This window comes from Astatotilapia calliptera, chromosome 19 (genome assembly GCF_900246225.1).
Source record: "Astatotilapia calliptera chromosome 19, fAstCal1.2, whole genome shotgun sequence".
Taxonomy (NCBI): domain Eukaryota; kingdom Metazoa; phylum Chordata; class Actinopteri; order Cichliformes; family Cichlidae; genus Astatotilapia; species Astatotilapia calliptera.
Window position 1 is genome coordinate 17,748,206 of NC_039320.1, and position 19,573 is coordinate 17,767,778.

Consider the following 19,573-nt stretch of genomic DNA (forward strand, 5'->3'; position numbering starts at 1 on the left):
TGGAAAAGAAAAAAAAATAATGTAAAGTGATACATCATCAGTGTTGCTGGCTGGATTCTCACAAAACTAGACATCGGATCCAACTGACAGAAAGAGGAGTAGTAATTATTGAATTTCTTATTTTCCCACACAGTGGGCCAGTAATTAGAGCAGTGATGTGATCTGAGAGACAGGCCCTGAGAGAGGGGCGGCTAAATTTAGCCAGCTTTGGTTCTCCTTGGTTTATGCAGACTTTAAGATACAGACAGGACCAAGTCAACTCTTTTCTTTTCTGTTTCCTGTTCTTTTTTTTTTTTTCTTTTTTGTCCTTTTGAAAAGGCTGAATAATGCAGCGGGCTATATTGTTTGAAGTAACATCTCTAAAAATAGAAGAGTTGCTGTCAAATTAAAAATAAATATACAGCCTCTCCAAGATGATAAAAGAGTCAAACAGACATGTTCTGATGCTTTGGATGCTCCTGTAGCAGCAGATAATAATGGCTGGAACCTGAAGGCACGGTTCTGAGGAAAAACAGATACTAACAAAAAAAAAATATATAACATTGCAAGGCAGCCAGCTGAAACTATCTGAGGCTGTCTGTATAACGCTGCATGCTGTATATGCTGTACACCCTGGCTTCACTTCAGTGCAAATGTAAATGTGATTAGAATGTAATTAAGATTCATTTAAATAAAAGAGACTGCACGCTGTTAGTCAGTGGTAGCATAATTAGAGTATAGCATATGAAGTACAATAACATACTTGAAGTGATTGTGCTACTTATAAGATCAGCTAATCAGGTTTGATGAACCTTTAACATGCATGCTGAAAAAACATGAAGATTACGTGATTGCTGAAGTGTAATTCAATTTTTTTTACATATAATAACATAAAAATAATGATATTTTTATGATGTTATTATATGAATTATATAAGTCTTTCTGTCGTATAGTATACATATTAATGACACTAGTATTTTATATATATGAATATATAATAATTGCTGCCTTTTTTTGCATTCTCTGTCAAAATGATCCCACACTGCTTCAATAATATTAAAGTCAAGATTCTGGGGAGGCCAATCCATGACTCAGTGTGTTCGAAAGTGTATTTTCTGGCATTTCATGAAGGATCCAAATCTGACCAAACTTTTCTGTGTTCATAATTCCATCTGTTTAGACAAGACCGAGAGTCCATAACACCTGTTATCACTGATTTTTAGTCCAGTTCTTGTGTTTCCAGCTTTGATTTTCCTCAGATGTTTAAGAGACACACTGCACACCATGCTGAGATATGACTGATAGTGCTTTGGGAATCATCTCGGTGGCACAAAAATGTTTTTTATGCCTGTCAGTCTGTATTATCAGTGGCATTGCCCGTGGATTCAACTAAAGAAATGAGAAGCATTTATATGCTTTTGTGATAAGCTGTGTTTACATTTACAAAGAATTGGTCTCTGTTTTCCTTTTCTTTTTCTTTAATCTCAATGTACACAGAAAGAATAGTCTAAAACAACATGACACAGACAATCACATATCCTAGGTTTACCTGGAAACGCAAAATGATGGTCCAAATGAGTCCGAGGATGAGGCGATGGTTGCCATCAACAATGTCATGGGAACCCATGTTCTCCAGGTGGACCCTTTGCTCTTTGAGGAACTGAAGAGCCTTGTCCACATTTTCCAAACAGTGGATACGCATCCTGCCTTTCGTTGGTTTGGGCTTTAAAGACCAGAACAAAAAAAACGATTTTAGGAGAACATTTCAAAGAAAAATGAATGACTACAAGAGAGTTTTGAGTAATACACAGAATATAAAGAGGAATATAAACTGAAACAGAAATGTTTCTTACCAGTCGTTCACCAGACAGCACTTCCAGCAGTTTAATGAGCATGCGTCCATCCCGCAGGTCCAGGTAGAGGTCAGAGATGCGACAGCCAACCCGGGACAGAATTGAGTTGACCCATTTAGTGAAGGTCTTCTTCTGAACCGCCTCTCGCTCGTCTGATGAGAGCACAAAGTTAAGAAAGAACATGAGCCCCATGAATAATGCAAAATCCTCAGAGGTACAGAGGAGCAGCGCTGGAGCTGGTAGGGATTTACAGTCTTGCACAAGGGCACGTTAGACGAGTGGAAGCCTGGGAGGCTGAAGGAAGAACCTGGCAGGAGTTACAGAACATCTGCAAATCTGCTCCAGAGCCACAGAAATCATGCAAATTAAATTAATTCTTAGTATAGGGTAAAGCAAAGGTGTATACTTCTGCTTCACTGCTGCTAAAAAACATGACGTTAGCATTGTCTGCAGCCAGCATCCACTCAAATTGTTTCCAGTTGTTAAATTCATCTCAGCTAATAATGTTGTTTCACACCGTACATCAAATCTGCCTCCAGGAAATATTATTACTTCAACAGCATAAATGACTATAAGACAATGAGACATTTAAATGAACTTCAACCCCTTCCAAATATTGGAAACACCACCAGACCTAAATTCCATAGAAAACCATTGCAGTTTTTTTAAACAGAACTATTCCACTTCCCCCTAATTTATATTCCTTCACCAACTTTACTGTATTTTAATTAAATGTGATTGGCAGACAGAATTAAAAGACCGATCAACCGGGTGCAAAACACTGTGAGCACCAACAAGAAATGTCACTTCAAAGGAAGAATCAGGCTCTGGGCCTCCAGGCCTGTGACCCGTATGCCGGTTCAGTAATCCATCAATATCCACCTAACAGAATCTTCATTAAACAATCAATCTCGTCAGCATGCTGCCCTTCTGGAGAAGACCTCCTCTGTATGACACAGCCAATATTAAAGGGCCAGTCCTATTATCCCCACTGTATTTGTACAGTGCATCTATTTTATTAGAATCCGAACAGCATGCCAATCAAACCATCCATCAAGCCTCTTAAAATGCTGAAAAATCTAAATCTGGCAGTTTTGACCTTTTACTTGATTATGGAGCAGATATTAGCGGTCACTTCTGCTTAAACTGGTAAATAGCATGACTGCTCATATGGCTTCATGATTTTTTATATAATGGAGGCTTGGTGTCTGCTCACAAGGGAAAAGCTTTACTGTAACTATCAATGCCTCCTCAGACATGATGCAGCGTATTTATGCCACGTGTTGTAATTTTGTTGAAAATGCTCCAAAAAGCTCGGGAATGGCAAGGCAGAAAGATGAAGATAGCATGAGCATCGCACACTGAGAGGTTTTTGGGAGGATGAGCGCTGCCCACATGGTGACACATCACGCTCACGCAGACACGCGCGTCATATTAAAATGTACGGAAGATATTCCTCCTACTCGGCAGCAAAAATAAAACCAATTTTGATGGGACCATATGGCAGAAAGACCCAATGTACTACACTCTGTTTATTTTATTTGTGGCCAAATGCACTGTGAATGGAGATGTGGGAGGTCTGAGTGGGTGTATTGCTATAAATGGGCATTCAGTGTGTTTCTATAAGACCTACCTTAATGACCTAAATATGACATATTACAGTGTTTTTTTTACATATTCACTACATATTTCAGTGTTATTTATAAAACCAACCAACTAACAAAATGTAGAAGCAGTGTATTAAAGTACAGTACACGCACCATGATTCAGTAGCTTGTATAACTACCTTTATCAACATTAACATGAAGTAATCATTTTCTGCATGACTTTGTAAGTCTCTCACATCATTTTAGAGAATTTTTAGCCAGTAATTCTTTACAATTTTACTTCAGTTCATGCACTTTTGCACACAGACAGTATAAAAATGGATGTGGCCTCTGGGTCAGAAAAATGAAGCCAATGTTCAAGTGCCTTCTGCCTGCATTCTGTCTGAAGGCCCCTAGATGGCAATGGTTGTGGTTGCAAAAAGATTAGTGGTCCTATGCATGTCTATGGGAAAGGGGCTTTCTGTCATGACCTCTGAGAACACTTTTCTGCCGACTTTACCGACTCAGTCACTCGTTTTAGGCCATACTAAATAAAAATAAAGTCTATTTTGTAAATTTTTGTCATACTGTGCCATGTTTAAAATGAATGATCTGTGGTATGAAACCACCATTGGCTAACAAGTTATCAGTCACAAGCCATTATGCATAAGTCACAATCTGTACTTTCTCATCACATCCATTTTTTTCCAACCAAAACGATGATGGCGGAAATCCTCAACTCAAGGCTTCTGAAATATGGCTGAAATTACTCTTATACACTATGTGGGGTTGCAGGCATTTGTTTATGCATGTGTCTCTTAAGAGCCCACTACAACATATCAATCAGGTTGAGGTCTGGACTTTAACTGAGTCATTGCTGCATCTTGATTGTTTTTTCCTTTTTCCTTTTTCAGCCATTCTGCTGTAGATTTGCTGCTGTGATTGGGATCTTTGTCCTGTTGCATGATTCAGTTTGGAGCAAGCTTTAGCAGTCGGACATATGTCCCCACATGTGAGACTAGAATACTTTGTTATACAGAGGATTTCATTGTTGACTGAAGGACTGGAAGGTGCCCAGTATCACCCCTTCATCACCGTGCTTGACAGTTGGTATGAGGTGTTTGTTGTCATTAGGCTGTGTTTGGTTTTGTGTATTATGGCAGACATCTCCATGGTGGCCTTGTCTATCCAAAGGGCATTGTTCCAGACGTCTTCTACTTTGTTCACTTGTAATTTCGCAAAACTAAGCTTTGCTGGCACATTCTTTTTTATTTCTGGCAACCCTTCCAAACAGCCCTTCAGGTTATTTACTTCAAGATTTATACAAATCTGATATGTAGCTTTAATTATTTTTGCAGTTCCTCTGAGCACTGGTTAAGAAAGAAGATAGATGGCTGTTAATAAGTCACCACTACTGGTATCAGTACCAGTACCAGACAATGAAAAATTAAAACTAAGATAAGGATAAACGGACAAAAATGTTAGCAGTTATTACTCCATGAAAAATAACCTAAATCAGAAACTTTTGTACAAATTACTTTGCAGCAGGTAATCCATTCATAGTATAACCAAATACAACAAAGATTAAATGGATGTTCAGTGCATGAAATTATTTCAGCTATTGAGAATTTTATTATTTAAAAAATAGTCAAATTCTGCGAGAGTAAAAACCCCAGAGTCAAGTCAATTTAAAATTAAATCTTGCTTGGCATCACAATAGAAGTTTGTAAAAGGATAAATTGATTTAACACAGAGGATTTAATTGAAGCTCAGAGACCTGGTACACTAATTTAGACTGGATCAAGTAAAGCAGAAGGGTGATGCTTTTTGATTATACTGACCTTGATTTTACTCACAACTCAGTACAAATCCCCACCTCTCCCCTGCTTTTGTTTTATCCCACACATAGCTTCCTAAACTTTAGATCAGTGATGAGACATTCTCTCCTCAAGTCATCCCAGCTTGCACCACATGACTTCCCTTTGGCATGCCTGCTGCAGATCGCCCTGTTTATTCCCAAACCCGAATACAGCTGCAAACCACGGAGTGCAAAGGACTGCATCCTTAAGGACTGGTGTAATAAATGATTCAAACACTGAGGTTGTCGAGAACAAGTAAAGAACAGCTCAAGAGGAGGAACAAAAGAAGAGGTAAGTAGAGGGAAGTTGTTAAAGATATTGATTTAAAGGTTAAGAAGGACAAAGAGGGGGGAGACAGGGAGTCTGCTAGGTAAACCTGTCAAGAGGACGAAAGGAAAAAGAGGGTGAGTCAGATCTGAAAGAAAGTAATGGGGAGAGTGACTGCAGTGTTAGGTTTAGTCCAAAGAGACCCATCCAAGAGAAGAGACCAAGACACATCACCAGCAGCATCTTCCCTACTTTTAAAAACCGCCCAGTGAGCAACTTTGAAGCAGCAGCTCGGTCTTTAGCATATCAAAGAGAAGAAATCAGGCGTTATTGTACGTAAAACACAAGGCGCAGCGGAGTACTGTAAATAAATCATGCTTCATTCTGCTCCTTTCAGCAGAACAACAGCACACACCGCTCGGCTACATCCACATGGATAACTGCGCCATGAAAAAGTAATGACAATTAAAACATGCAAAGCTCCATTAGTGGTGTCAGTGTTGATTTAGCACAAATGGTCACATCATTATCTGTCAGCAGCACAGAAAGCAGAGACACACACACAAAAAGGCTCGAATAAAAATAAAAACTGTAACAAATCCTTTCTGAACTATTTGGAGTGCTGCCTCCAGAGGGTTTTAGAGAGGAGAGGACAATTACAGTGCATCCCTGCGACGTGCACAGAGTTTTGCCGTATCACTTCACATCGGGAGACCTTGAGAGGGGACGCAGCCCACATGGATGCTCCCGGCCATTTAGGAAGCATGGGAGGACAACGGGGGAGGGAAGATGGGAGGGAAGCTGTTGTTTGCATGCACCCCACTGAGCTGTCTCCAGATGAACAGTTCAACAAGCTCAATATGACATAAGTGCTCTGTAAAAATAAAAAAAGCCTTCGGCCCTCTTTGGGAAACTAAGTTCTGTTTAATCCCATAAACTCAGTTATGGGTTTTGTAGAGCAGCAGAAAATTATAATTTTAACCTGATTACTGACTCATGATCTGGTTACATCTGTGATTTTAATATTCGAGTATTGAGATACATATAAGAGTTTCTCTTTGCTGGTCTCAGAGCCGATTTACAATGTAATAAAAATTTGGAGCTTTTGCATTTATATCACAGAAAGTCTGCGTAGCAAATTACACTGAACAAAAAAAAGAAAGAAAAAAAATCAATCACATCAATTAAAAGTAATGAGATATCTATTGCAGATCCAATTAAAATTAATAGAGCCCTCTGGACATTTCATAGTCCCACAGTTGTTGAGTGGTTAACTAGAATTTACATTTCAGATGAAGACAAAAAGGACACCTGGGGTCAAAAATTACTAAGGAAGAAATTTAAAGTGTAACTGAGGGTATGAAATCTGGAGGGTGACTAAGACCAGATGGCTGTATAATAATAACAATAATAATAATAATAATTTAGTGTCACCACTGATGATTTTAGAGGCACTTCACTTTGAGAATATGAGGCCACTAAGCCTGCTGAATTATGACCTTCAAATATTATTTAAAGAATACGCGATTTAACACCATGAATTGCTGATGGAGAGCAGAATAAATTTGTAAATGTAAGTCAGGGGTTTCATACACTTGAGAGTACTTAATAATAGAGAGCTCAAATAGAGCGGTTTGCTGCTACATACAGGTTATTGGATAAGCTTCAATGTGCTTGCTCTGGAACCTTTTACCACAACACTTCCTGTAGCTTTTTGATTTCCTAGTAAATAAATATGGAAATAATATAACATATAGTTGCTGGAAGGGATGCACTTTTATTCTGGAGAGACCACTCACATAAGGAGGAATGTCACCGAGGACAGCGCTGTATTGATTTGCAGTGATCCGAACCATAACGTTGCATAAGAGAGCCTAGCTAGACACCCTAGCTCTACGGGTCATAGGTTTGGGTTTTCCATTTGCTTTTTGATCTTCTATATTTAACACGAGACAAAGATAGCATTTCTTCTTAAGTCCAAAAGTTTTGTTTCAAAAATAAGACGTCAAAATAAGGCGAGCTCAAACTCAGTCACAGAAAGGAGCAGGAATCGGGACACGCCTCCTCTGATTACTTACTAATATGGAATATGTTGTTATTTGTGTTAAAGCTATTGAGATGTTTGTCTGCGCCGTGTTCAACGACACGCCAACAGTAACATCAACTGAGGTCTGGTGGACTCACCAGGAAAAAGAAGACTGGAGCACCAAAATCCATGATTTTATGAAACTGAGCTGGAAGACGGTTTATTGGTCATTAATTCAGTTTTTGATTAATATTTCATTTTAACATTATTTATGTAGTTCAGCTTAAAAATCTGTGAAGCTAGTGTGAAATGCAAACGTATCACAGTTTGTAAACTGATCAATCAAAGCTATTCGAAAGCATTAATGTTGGATGGAAGTGAAACATGAACATTTAAGTCCAGCTTATAAATATAAAACTGGCTGTACTAATAATTTGTGATACAGGCTGAGTATAACCTTACTGTTCAGCTGTTCGTCGCCCTGCTGTTGCCATGCTATTAAATATTAAGTGTAAGTGCAGCAGTCATACTGTATGTCCAACTTCTTTCACTTCGCTTTCATTTTTTTTCCACTGGACTGCAGCTGTGTCTTGTCACGCCTGCATTTTGTCCCTTATCCAGCCTCCCGCCTGCTATCAGTGCAACCTTACTAAACACTCCTCTGTTTCACATGCTTTTACTTTGTAATTTCTCGTCCACTCTTTGACTCCAGCGAAAGCCCGATGACTTATTCATGCTGATGGAGTTTCCCTGTATAAAGCTTGATCCGTCTTTTCCCACAGTCAGCTCTTATTGAGTTTGGCCCAAAGGTCTTAGAGCACCCCGTTACATGACTGAGTCATGTCACTGCCAGCTTAACCTGTCCCGCAGCTATCATACTGTGCTTTATTAACAAGACTAACCAACACTTACCTCCTATTATCACATATTTGTACCACCAAAAACATCTCTAAATGTTGGATTGGGCTAAAAGCAGGCTATACTTTGGCAGATATATTCTAGGATAGAGAGAAGCAGTCAGAGATGGGATCTAGGTGAGTAGGTTAAATCAAGCAATCAGTCTCAATGCAAAAATAAGCTTTTTTTTAAGTAGATATATAGCTGGTTAAACAATGTCTATGTGAGATTTGGTACATCTACTAAAGCTTGACCTTTCAACCAGATTTTACCCTAAATATCTGAGCACTACACTACTACAGATGTCTTCTAGACATCTAACTGACTAAAACATTTTGCTTACTGGGCAAGTGGATTGTCTGAGTCTTCATTACATGTACTTGGCAACTGCTGAGCATCATATTAATGCATATTTGATGCTCCCAGGGTTTCTTGATGCGTTCTCACTCAAAGGTATTTAGAGCAGCTGCAAAAGAAGCAAGTGAACTGTAAAGCCTGGCTCAAGCTTAAAGAAGACATTAAAAAATAATCTGAGAATCAATCCAATAGTGAGATTGTATTTATAATTAGAAAACAGCAGAGGATTAAGGGCTTGGAGAGAGGTGCATACACCACTGGTGAAAACTAAAAGGGTTAAAGGTCAGTCAAACAACTCAAAGACTGCTTCTTGTAACCTCGGCGGCAGACATACTTGACAACAGCGAGCATGTGTACATTTCAAAAGTAAACCAATAAACGTGAAACACAAATCTTATTCTGCCCAACTGCAGTCTTGGCCATATCTCCCTAATAGCAGGTAAATAGGAAGTAAATAAAATATCATGGCGGATCAATACACATCTCAAGACACATCCCTGATTTGGGGAGGCTTCAAAACTTTGCTGCTTCACGTATCAGTTGCCTCTGCAGTCTGCAGAATCAGTCAATACTTGAAATCTAGCAGAGGCAGGGGAAAAAAAAGCATTTCCCCTCTCTGTTCCTGCATCGTCTCCTCCATTTTCTTCCACTCACTAATGCACTCCTGTCATCGGGGAGTTGGAGAGCATAGTGCAAGCTAACAAAAATCCACTGTGACGGCAGACCTCTCTTTTAAAACCTTAATAACACGGGCAGGGAGAAGGTAAAACCATCAGAGAAATTGATTGTTTTTTAACACCACCATTGCTAGTCATTCAGGGGAAAAGGAGGTTAGGAACGAAACGCACTCATACTTTATACTTAGGAAGAGTTTATAAGTGGAAAGGGCCGTACGGAGAATAGGTGGCACAATGACGGATATGTTTCTTGTTTATAAATAAAAAACAGGGCACATAAGAATGCGTAACAGTAGCCAGCCATGAATGGCTTTGGAGGGAAAAACATCACAACCTTTTTAGGAGTTTGCCTATGAATTATTCAAAGTCAAGTCAGTGAACAATTGGGGCAGAGCCACAGCTTCCTGGAAATAAATAAATTACAACCAAATACATTTAATAAAATGGCAACTGCTATGAAGTTTGCACTTACTTGCTGCTGCCTTTTTCCAGTTCTTACAACAGGATGACAAACTAGCCTCACACTTACTCAACTCGCAGCTCGACCTCCCTGCCATCTCACCCCGGCCTAACAAGAAACCCAAGTTGGGTAAGTGAGGGGCATAATTGGAAAAGTGTCTGTGAGGCATAAGAGGGTGAACAAACACACACACAAACACACACGCACAGCTCTGCCACCAGGACCCTGTACCTTGCAGCTGCCTGAAGCGCCCGTCCAGGATGGAGTTGAAGCAGATGTTAGAGGTGCTGTAACTCAGCCAGCGAGCTCGCTTCATACTCTTGGCCGAGGAGGAAGAGGAGGAGGACGAGAGGAGGAGGGGGGTGGGGGCAGGGGTAACATGGGGGCGAGAGGGCCGCTGACGTCTGGAAGTGCAGGAGGAGGACGAGGAGGAAGATGAGGAGAAAAGGGACAGCCCCGTGGGCGCCACGCCAAGCGGGACATGCAGGATGGTGCCGTTCTTTTCCGGGTGGTGCTCCGGCTGCTGCTGCTGCTTGCAGGTGCTTCCCCCTGATGACTTCCTGCTCTCGGGTCTCTGGGCCCTGTGGACCGGCGGCGTGCTCCTGCTCCGGCTGCTGCTCACGCTGACCCGCACAGGTGCTTCCTTTTCAGGTGGCATGTAAGAGCGACTGGAAGCCTCCTTGGCCCCTCCGCTGCTGCTCCGAATGGCTGTAGTCTCCCTGCTGCTGGCCTTCACGCTGATCTTGACCTCTCTGAGCCGGGGTTGGCTTATAGGGGCAGTGCGCAGCAGGCACGGGCTGCTCATCTTGACCCCCAAACAACAACAACAGGAACACACACTGCCTCTGGAGCCAGCAGAGGAGCTTGGCACACCACGTCTCTCTTCTTCCCAGTCTCTTGGCTCTCTGTCCTCCTTTCCAGATCCCTCTCACGTTCACTCCTGCTCCCTCCCTCCCTCCTCTTCCTCCTTCCACTTTTTCACTCTCCTCACTGCTGCCGTGGTGATGCTCTGCCTCCACTCTCAGGCAACACCAGAGCTCAGGCAGCCTTCAGTTCAGATCTGAGTGGTTTCTCCAGCTCCAGCCGCGCATACACTATGTTTCAATACATCCACGTGTTCCCACAAACCCCCTCCTCCCCATACCCAACACTCCCACAAAGTCGTGACATCGCTGAATGTTAACTGTACACATGGAGAGGTCGTTTTTTTTGAGCCAATAAACCATCATGAAACTGAAGCGTATCTTAAAGAAACGTGTCTTTTCTAAGCCAAAGTAAGACACAGTGTAAACTAGTGTATATTCAGTACGGCCTGTATGTTCTTTGATGGCTTGCTGAGAGCATATTTCTGAGCTCACAAGCTGTAAATCAGCAGCGGGTGTCATTCACAGCCTCTCTCATCTCTTGCTTCTCTTATCACTTTCCTCCCTCCTTCACTCTCTCTCTCTTTCTCTGACAGGAAACACTTATTGCATTACAGCAGCAGCACTCTAACACAACATCACCAGCACCCACACAGAAGCCTTCATCACTTAAAGAGACAGCAGGAAAAGTAGTGCTTCTTTATAAACACAAAAAACAAAAAAAACAACAATCCTGGAAAGGCGGAAAAAAACCCATACTGGAAACCCAAAATATCAGCCGGCATCAAACCTGTGGAGTTTGTTTTGTCCATCCAGAGTATCAAATATTGAAAACTACTAAGATATGGGAGTTACTGAATCTAAGTTCAAATCACAAGTAAAAAATTTTCCACAGATCCACCGATGTACTGACATGTGCCTGTCGGCAAAAAAAGATGGCTTTGATGAGAGCGGTTGATGTTCATCGGCAAAACTGCTACTTTAATTGTTGTTATCCAGCCGAATTTTACAGAGAATTTGCCTTCTGTGTTTGCCCATTTTCTGTTTTTTGTCTGGCGCCTTCACTGCTTGAAGCAAATGGTTGTAAAATTGTTTGTAAATTTTGTAAAAGGAGGAAATTGGGTTAGACTAATGAGCCGCAGCAGTGAGAGAAGCAGCATTAACATGATTGAACATGATGACGGTAAAGCAGCTAAGTGACACCAGTCATCTGTGTCTGCAACATAATTCTCCCTAAAGCGGTTTTCCTTGTTGGTCGGTGAGCCCAGTTTTTCCACACTGGACTCAAATTGTATACCCACCCATAACCGCCTCACAGGAAACCATGCATTCACGCATAATAGATATCACACAGAATGTAAGAGCTAGTGTGTGCTTACACAAAATCCAGTCACAAGTTGAAGTTGTCAGCTTTTGTGTCAGTGATCAACTACATTGATCTGTATTGTCAAAGCCATTCTATTAAATATTTATTTTCTTATTATAGTGGGTCAGATTGCTAACTCTCCAAATAGCCCTCAGTTTGCTGAGATAAAAGGATCCTTTTAAATGTCTTTAAGCATATTTTTTGCTTTTATATCCTGCAGATGTTTTGGTTCAGCCGCTGCTGCCTTTGTATGACCGCCTGAAGTAGTAAATATTGGACTTGTGTTGGTCAGGTGGATCCAAAGATGACACAGGGAAAAGCTAATGTTGCTCAGTGTCTCCTGGGTGTCATTGCCCACTAACAGGTTTGTCATTTAAACTGGATGTGGTGATGATGTGTTAAATACTAGTGTATTTGACAACATTTAACATTTAAAAAATGCTTTTGTTCAAAGTTCATTGAGGACTACGTTTCAGTGTCAGCATCATTACAATCTCTTTAAATATCTTAAGCCCTTCCAGAAGTCTGAACTCCACAGAGATTAATTTGTGTCCTATCATCTCTCTTGTGCACCGACCATGGTGTTGACCCTCCATCACTCCCCTTTTGTGATTCGCTTCCTGCTACCACAGGAACACTGCTATTTAAAAACTCAGAGCAGCAGGCCCACAGGTGGGTCACAGCTTACCAGCTTAGCCAGAAATCCCAAAGATCTATGCTATGGGAGCAAGAGAGACAGGGCAGCTGTCCAGATCGGTCAGACACTGGACATTCAGGGAATGTGCAAGTGATCCCAGTTATTTGCAGAGGGTGTGGAGCAGTGTCAGGGCTCAGCTGCTGGTTGGGTGTAACTGTTAGATTCATCCATACACAACCAACCCTGGAGAGTGCTAGCAAAAGCCGTGGAGTAAACTCAAAGCTGACCTGCGGTGGGAGTTTTGTAATTTTTGTAACAGAAATCTGAGTGAAGGTCACAGTTTTATTCAACCCAACTAAAGTTAAACAGGTGCTCACCCTTTACAGCTCATCCTCTGTGCCCTTCTCTTTCGCTTTTAAAAAGACTGTCATCTCGAAAATCTGTCACCGAGGACGCAGCCTGTTTACTATGCAGGCACTCACCTGCGAGGGCCTTGATGCGCGAGCGCTCAAACAGCCTGGCAGAGCTGTTGTCATTGTCTAGTTCCTCATCAGAGAGGTCAAAGCGGGTGTTGATGTGGCTGTACTGCTGCGTGATCTCCACATTGTCAAAATCTGTGGTGGAAGTCATGGCGGCAGCCAGGGTGACGAGCGGGCGGGGGGACGGCTGGCGGCGTCCTCAGGTGGTCTGGGTGAAGAGGGAGATGAGCAGATGGAAAAAGCGGCAGGATGAACCCGGAATGCTGAAGGCGGCCTGAAACAGAGGGCAAATACACAGAGCATGATTAATAGAAAAAATGACAGACTGTAGGGTTTACTTTCTTTAATATTTTCCGCAAATTGTGAGAATTTAGTGCTTTTACAGTTAATTGTATATCATTGGGCTGTTGGCTGCAGAATGTAACGTTAATTTAGGGACAATATAAAGGCAATTTTCCAATCTAATAGTCTAAAAGATGTCAAAATATTATCTGCATCACAACCAGTGATGATATTTACAGTTAGTTGCCATCCAACTATTGATAAATTCTACTTTTATTCTCTGCAGTTCATTTTTTTGGAGAGGAGTTTAAGTTTCAATCTATACGAGGCTGTATCTATAACTGACACCAGAATTTAATTTGGGGCATTGGTGTGGTATCAGCTGCAGTTTTAGGATATTTTTACACAAAAATCAAATGTATGGCAGCTTTCAAGATGCCCACATGAGTTTGTGCCCCCTCCTCACAGTCTCCATTTTGTACGTGTGACTTTGGTCAACTGTCACAGCGCCGTGTGTCTGTGTATTCTTCGTGTGGAATGGCGGGTTGAAGGGCAACCACTCAGATAGCTCTATCTGGGTGCAGCATAGCTCTCTTATCATGCCACACGGGGGGAGGGGAACCCCTCTGTACTGCAGAAACGTGACGAAACCGCCTTCTTTTGAATGATGCCGCTCACGTAGTTCGAAGTACGAACGTGTTTGTGTTTGCGTCTTTTTGTTGGTGAGAATAGTCATGTGAGCTGAAGTGAGGCGGGGAGTCTAACTTAGGTTAATACTCCATTAGATGAAGCATGGGGGTATAGAACATGCCAAAGTCCCCCTTTACAGCACAAATTAAGGGCGCATGCATTTTGCTTTTACTAACATTAGAGCTTTAAATGATGGATTACAGATAAAGGCTATAATCTGTAATCTGATGATAATAATTGTGGTTTTTGATGTGATTCTAAAGTTCACTAAAAACAGTAGATGGACTCCATCTCTACGAGATTATCTTCACTACTGGCGTTGTGTTATTATAAGTGTAATACTTTTAATAGTTTACCTGCACAGTGCTCAGTATTTCATGATATTCAGTACTTTGCATCTTTATAATTAGTTCAATATTACTTTAAAAGGTGACAAACATATATATTAAAAAAAACTTAAACTGTCTCTACTGTAAGTATTTTATTTTACTAAATGTACTTTGACACAAATTACAAACTACAGAGGTTTGTTTGTTCAGTCCATTCAGAGAAGAGGCCCTAAGTGATGCGCAGTGATGGCATCCTACAGGTGTCCCTCCTCCTCCTGCTCAGTATCAGTCCTCAGCAGAGGGCTGTTATCAGCACAGGGATGCTCCACCCACCACTAGGGATCCCCTTATCACCTCGTGCACAACCTGGCCCGGCATGACTGCACGACGCACTTCTACTGCACAAACCTTCTCTAACACGGCGCACAAATTCATATTCACAAACTGTCACAAAGCTGTGAGAATCTAATCGTGTTTGGGGATTGACCGACTGCTCCATTTAGCTGCTGAACACAAATCCAAACATGTTTATACACGGTGATGCTGCAGTCAGTTCCATTTGGAGACATGCTGAACTCCTTATTATAGAAGGTCCAGTGACACAAAGGTCACAAGTTCTCTGCCTGCCACAGCATGTGTGTCTCAATAGCAACGTGTCCTCTCGTGGTGTCCTTGAGTGAGAGGGAACACTCTAATCTACCTGCTTGCTCACAGAAGGTCACCCTGGAAAATGTTTTAAATATTTAAAAAATACAAATACACAGATGGAAACTTTATTATGCATAAAAGGCATGTGTGCACTGTTGCACTTCTTTTTCATTTTTCTAAAGTGATTTCATTCTGTTTAAAGTTATTTTTACCCATCATATCACTAAATTACTGAGTTTAAATATGACGGAAAATTGACACAGTTAAGTTCTGACGCCTCTACTAATAAAGCTTAATTTGATTCAATCTTTTTGTTTGGCTGATTGTGGATAGATTTCTATCACCTACAGTAGATAAAGACCCCAGAACATGTTCCTGTTGTATACAAATCATTCTTGTGACTGCACGCTGTGTGTTGGTGGGTAAGAGGTGCTGGATAATCTCTCCAAAGCAGTAAAATGTCAAGAGGGATGATAAGAATGTCAGCTGGAATTCCTTCAGATCCCCACATGTTGCATGACCTGGGTGCGTGTAAGTATATGCAACATGAGCTTGGACTTTTGTGGAAACAGCTCTGCATATAATGCCAGCAGAGGATCTTGGAAAAAATATTTAAAGGTGTGAATGAAAGTTTTACCTTTATGCTTGGCTGAAATTAGTTGGTAACCTACCTCTTACTGCACTTACTGGACCCCCTTGTTTTAAAATAGCAAAACTACACTGTGAACAAGTATGTCCAATGCAAACATCAAATCAGCACTTGAGTTGAATTACAACTCTGCAGACCATTTTTCCAGCTGTAAGTAAATGTTACGCTGGTGCTTGCTCTGCACTCTGAGCAGAACAAAACATTAGCTGGCCATGCATTATTCTGAGCAGCACAGAGTCAGATGGAGAGGATGAAATAAGAGATGGGTGTGGTCGAGATGTGTGACCTACAGTGTGTTTGTGAAACTGTAGCGGCAGGAGCAACTGGACTGAGGAGAGGTAGGCCTGCGGTCCAGCTGAGAGTAAATCTGAGACATAAACACCAAGCACTCAGAGATCAATATGGAGTAAAGAACAATTACTTGCTTTTTTATATATAAGAATGAATACCGAAACCAAGACTAGAAAGGATATCAATCCATAAAACATAAGCTAAAAGAAGAAGCTCATTTCTTGTGGTCAGTGTTGTTTGGACTTCAACAGCACTGAGTGTGATGTGCAAGAGGTTAAGATGAATCGATAATAAACTATTCCTGGAGTGTGTTTACACTGAAGTCCCTGCCTGGCCAGACAGAGCCACACATGCTCACTTGTCCTTTTAAGGGGAATAAAGCTGAACTTTCTTTGAGCAGGAAATGTGCCATATCTTTGCCTTTCAAAGGGCAGCAGACTGCTTTCAATCAAAGGTGGAAAAGGCTTTGCAAGGTGCTTTAACAAAGGGAAAACTAGCTCACATACTACAGTGGAATGTTTTCAAGCTTTGGCAAACGTAAGCGATGGAATGTAACGAAATACATATTTCTGGCGCTTTTCTTGGGTCACTTTTATAAAAATAACGACAGGCGTAAGAACCATGATACAACTTTAGAGTGATCTCTCCTAATATATTGGACGTGAAACTAATATGACATCAATAGTATTACCTACATTAAAGCACCGGTATTAATATGACAGGAAGCCCACTGGAGACACCTTCTGAGTACTTGTACTTCGGAAATGTCTAAGCACACGTTTCGGTAGCATTGTGCTCCTTTCAGTGACGGAAGTATACTTGAAGTATAGCAGACTACTTTTGAGCTAAGTGTTGCTACTTTTAGATTGTTAAATTATCTGAATAGTTCCGCAATACCTACTGGAAAGCGCAGTTTTGTGCGCAATCGCGCGCAATGGCCTATTTCTGCGCAAATTTAAAGACGCACGCCACCCTGGCTGTTTTACAGTAAAAGAAAACAAATTAATAACTTGGGAATTTGTATATAGCTTTATTAAAACAATGTTTAGCGGTTTTATCAGTGAATATTATAACAATGATAAATCATCCAGAGCTTTTACGTTATTATTAAACATGACAGCCCGGATCAACAGGTACTTTGGAGGAAACTTAACCAACAAACAACTGCGAACAGTAGTCTAAATAAATGAACACGGCTCCGTTACTATTTGCACAAAGATCATTAATTTAATTTTGCAATGGCACATTAGTTTTGCCTTCAGTTTACACTTACTTGCTTCTGGTTTTTCTTCTGTCCGAAAGTGTTTATCTTTAGTCTTCTTCCTGCCAGTAAACCAGTTATAATCCCATTGACTCAGTGGGGGTCCTGGTCAGAGCGCACAGAGGTCTCCACAGCTCGAGGTGGGCACAGTCCTACACTGGGGACTAGGGAAAGGGGCTGAAGGCGCCGCGCGCTCCACGGTCATTCCTGAAAGCCAGGCGAGTGACCCACCCTGCAGAGTTAAAAATAAAGTTGGCGCATCCAGTACATGATCTGTGCGCGCAGGGGACGGACATTCCTGACAAGGGCTGGTGACTCTAAATGGCAGAGACACTTCTGATGTCCTGTGCAACGCCTCCTACCCCCACCTCAGTGCACTCCACCCCGCCCAGAAAGGGCTCTAATCGCGCACACGGCAACTACCCACCTACCTATCGAGACCCTTTCAGAAATGTCACCTCCAAGGTAGAGAAGAGAGGCCAGGACATGGAGAGTGGACACACCTGTGTGATGAAGTCAGAGTCAGAAGAAATGACATCAAAAAAGGAATAAAGCTCATTTGGAAACCATTTAAGCGATATAACTGCACCGATATAATCTTATTAGAAACTTCATTAAAGATATAGTGCAACACAATGTTTCTAACCCAGAAGCACACGGAGAAATATGTTTGTTTGTTTTTTTAATATCACCTTTCAGTACAACAATATCCAAAAAGAATTTCAGTCAGCACTAAAGGTAAATGTTCTGCTTGCTACATACAAGGTAACTAAAACTGAACACACAAGAGGTTTTGATGCAACAGTTTCTGTGTCATAAAAAACAAACAAATTATTTGAAAAATGGCTAATAACAACTTATTAGCAACAAGAAGTATGGCGCTTATAATAAAATACATACATATCACACCAGAAAAACATAAATATATATATTTCTTAAGAAATAAAAAATATGCTATTAAAAAAAAAACCAAGAAATTATTACAAAAAGCTGTACGGAGGTTTGTTTTACTGACAATATTAAAATTGCAATCTGTAAGTCAAACTTTTGAGTTAGGCATCTCAAAATTCTGACAAGTTAAAATCTTGCAATTAATTTTTCCTGCTAAAGTTTTATTTTCCTTCAACCTTCCATACAGCTCCTACTGCATTTTTCACTTGTCTCTTTTTCTTTGGTGCCTCAGGGAACAGGTTTAGTTGAACTTTCAGAGTCAACATTGTCTTTTAATGACTCCGCATAACATGGCTTCATATCCAAATACACAAGACCCGGAATGTCTGAGAGCAGTCTGGCCTTTTCTCATCTTAATTTAAAGAACTGTACACATTAAAACAACAACCTTTTTACAATCCTCTTCAATTTTACTAAATGCATAAAAGGTTTTGTGCAAGCAGCCACAAACACAGCACTCCGAAAAACAGCTACATAACACATTCAACAGCATTTCAAACAGAAGGCAAGAGAAACTAAATAAATAACAGGCTTCAGAAACAAGTGGGAGGGGAAGACCTTAAAAACTCACCTCATGCAGAATCGGGGTACTGAAAACTATGAGAGCTTAACCCTGGAGCTGGATAATAGTCTCATCAACACGTTGCATGTTTGACATGAAGGCATGAACCATCATGTTCTGGTTCAAAACTGATCTGCCCTCATGCCCTTAAGAGTTGATAATAGTCAAAAGGTTCCCAACTTTCCTCTTCCTTGTTTTGCTACAAAACTTTTTTTCCCCTCGTGTTTTTTTGCAGTGAGCTGATTAACATTTGCAGCTACAAAACAACTCCTTACCATTCCTCCAGGTTTGCCTACATGGTGCTACTATAAAATACAGTATATAGCTTACATATCTTTCTTTTCCATTTGTGAGAATTGCTAAGAGATATTTGAAAGTCATATTCTGCTGAATTAATCTTATTGAATATGTGAGGAAATGCTGTAGGCACACAAATGTAGCGGGAAAAGGACTAAAGAGAAGTTTGTGAAAATTGTCTTATTTTGTTCTGTCTATCACTACACCGTGTTTTTTTTATGTGCATCTGCGAGGAAGCAGTCAAAGATGTACACTGGTGGATTTAAAACATTAACAGAACTGGCTGCATCTGTCAGTCAACATATAA

General features: G+C 40.9%; 1 protein-coding gene across 2 annotated transcripts in view; it reads right to left on the minus strand.

Annotated features, from left to right (window-relative positions):
• The window catches only part of sptb (spectrin, beta, erythrocytic), a 41,917-nt gene extending 24,080 nt beyond the window's left edge, over positions 1–17,837 (minus strand). Inside the window, exons 1-4 of one of the 2 annotated variants that reach the window (XM_026151320.1) lie at positions 17,469–17,837; positions 13,310–13,580; positions 1,833–1,984; positions 1,529–1,702 (exon numbers count right to left, since the gene is read on the minus strand). In XM_026151320.1, the coding sequence (XP_026007105.1) occupies positions 1,529–1,702; positions 1,833–1,984; positions 13,310–13,457 (474 nt within the window). In that variant the 5' untranslated portion in view covers positions 13,458–13,580; positions 17,469–17,837. Of the gene's footprint in view, positions 1–1,528; positions 1,703–1,832; positions 1,985–10,192; positions 10,882–13,309; positions 13,581–17,468 lie in introns of those variants that run through there. The other variant, XM_026151319.1, reaches the window with a different exon arrangement.
• Positions 17,838–19,573: the final 1,736 nt, after the last annotated feature.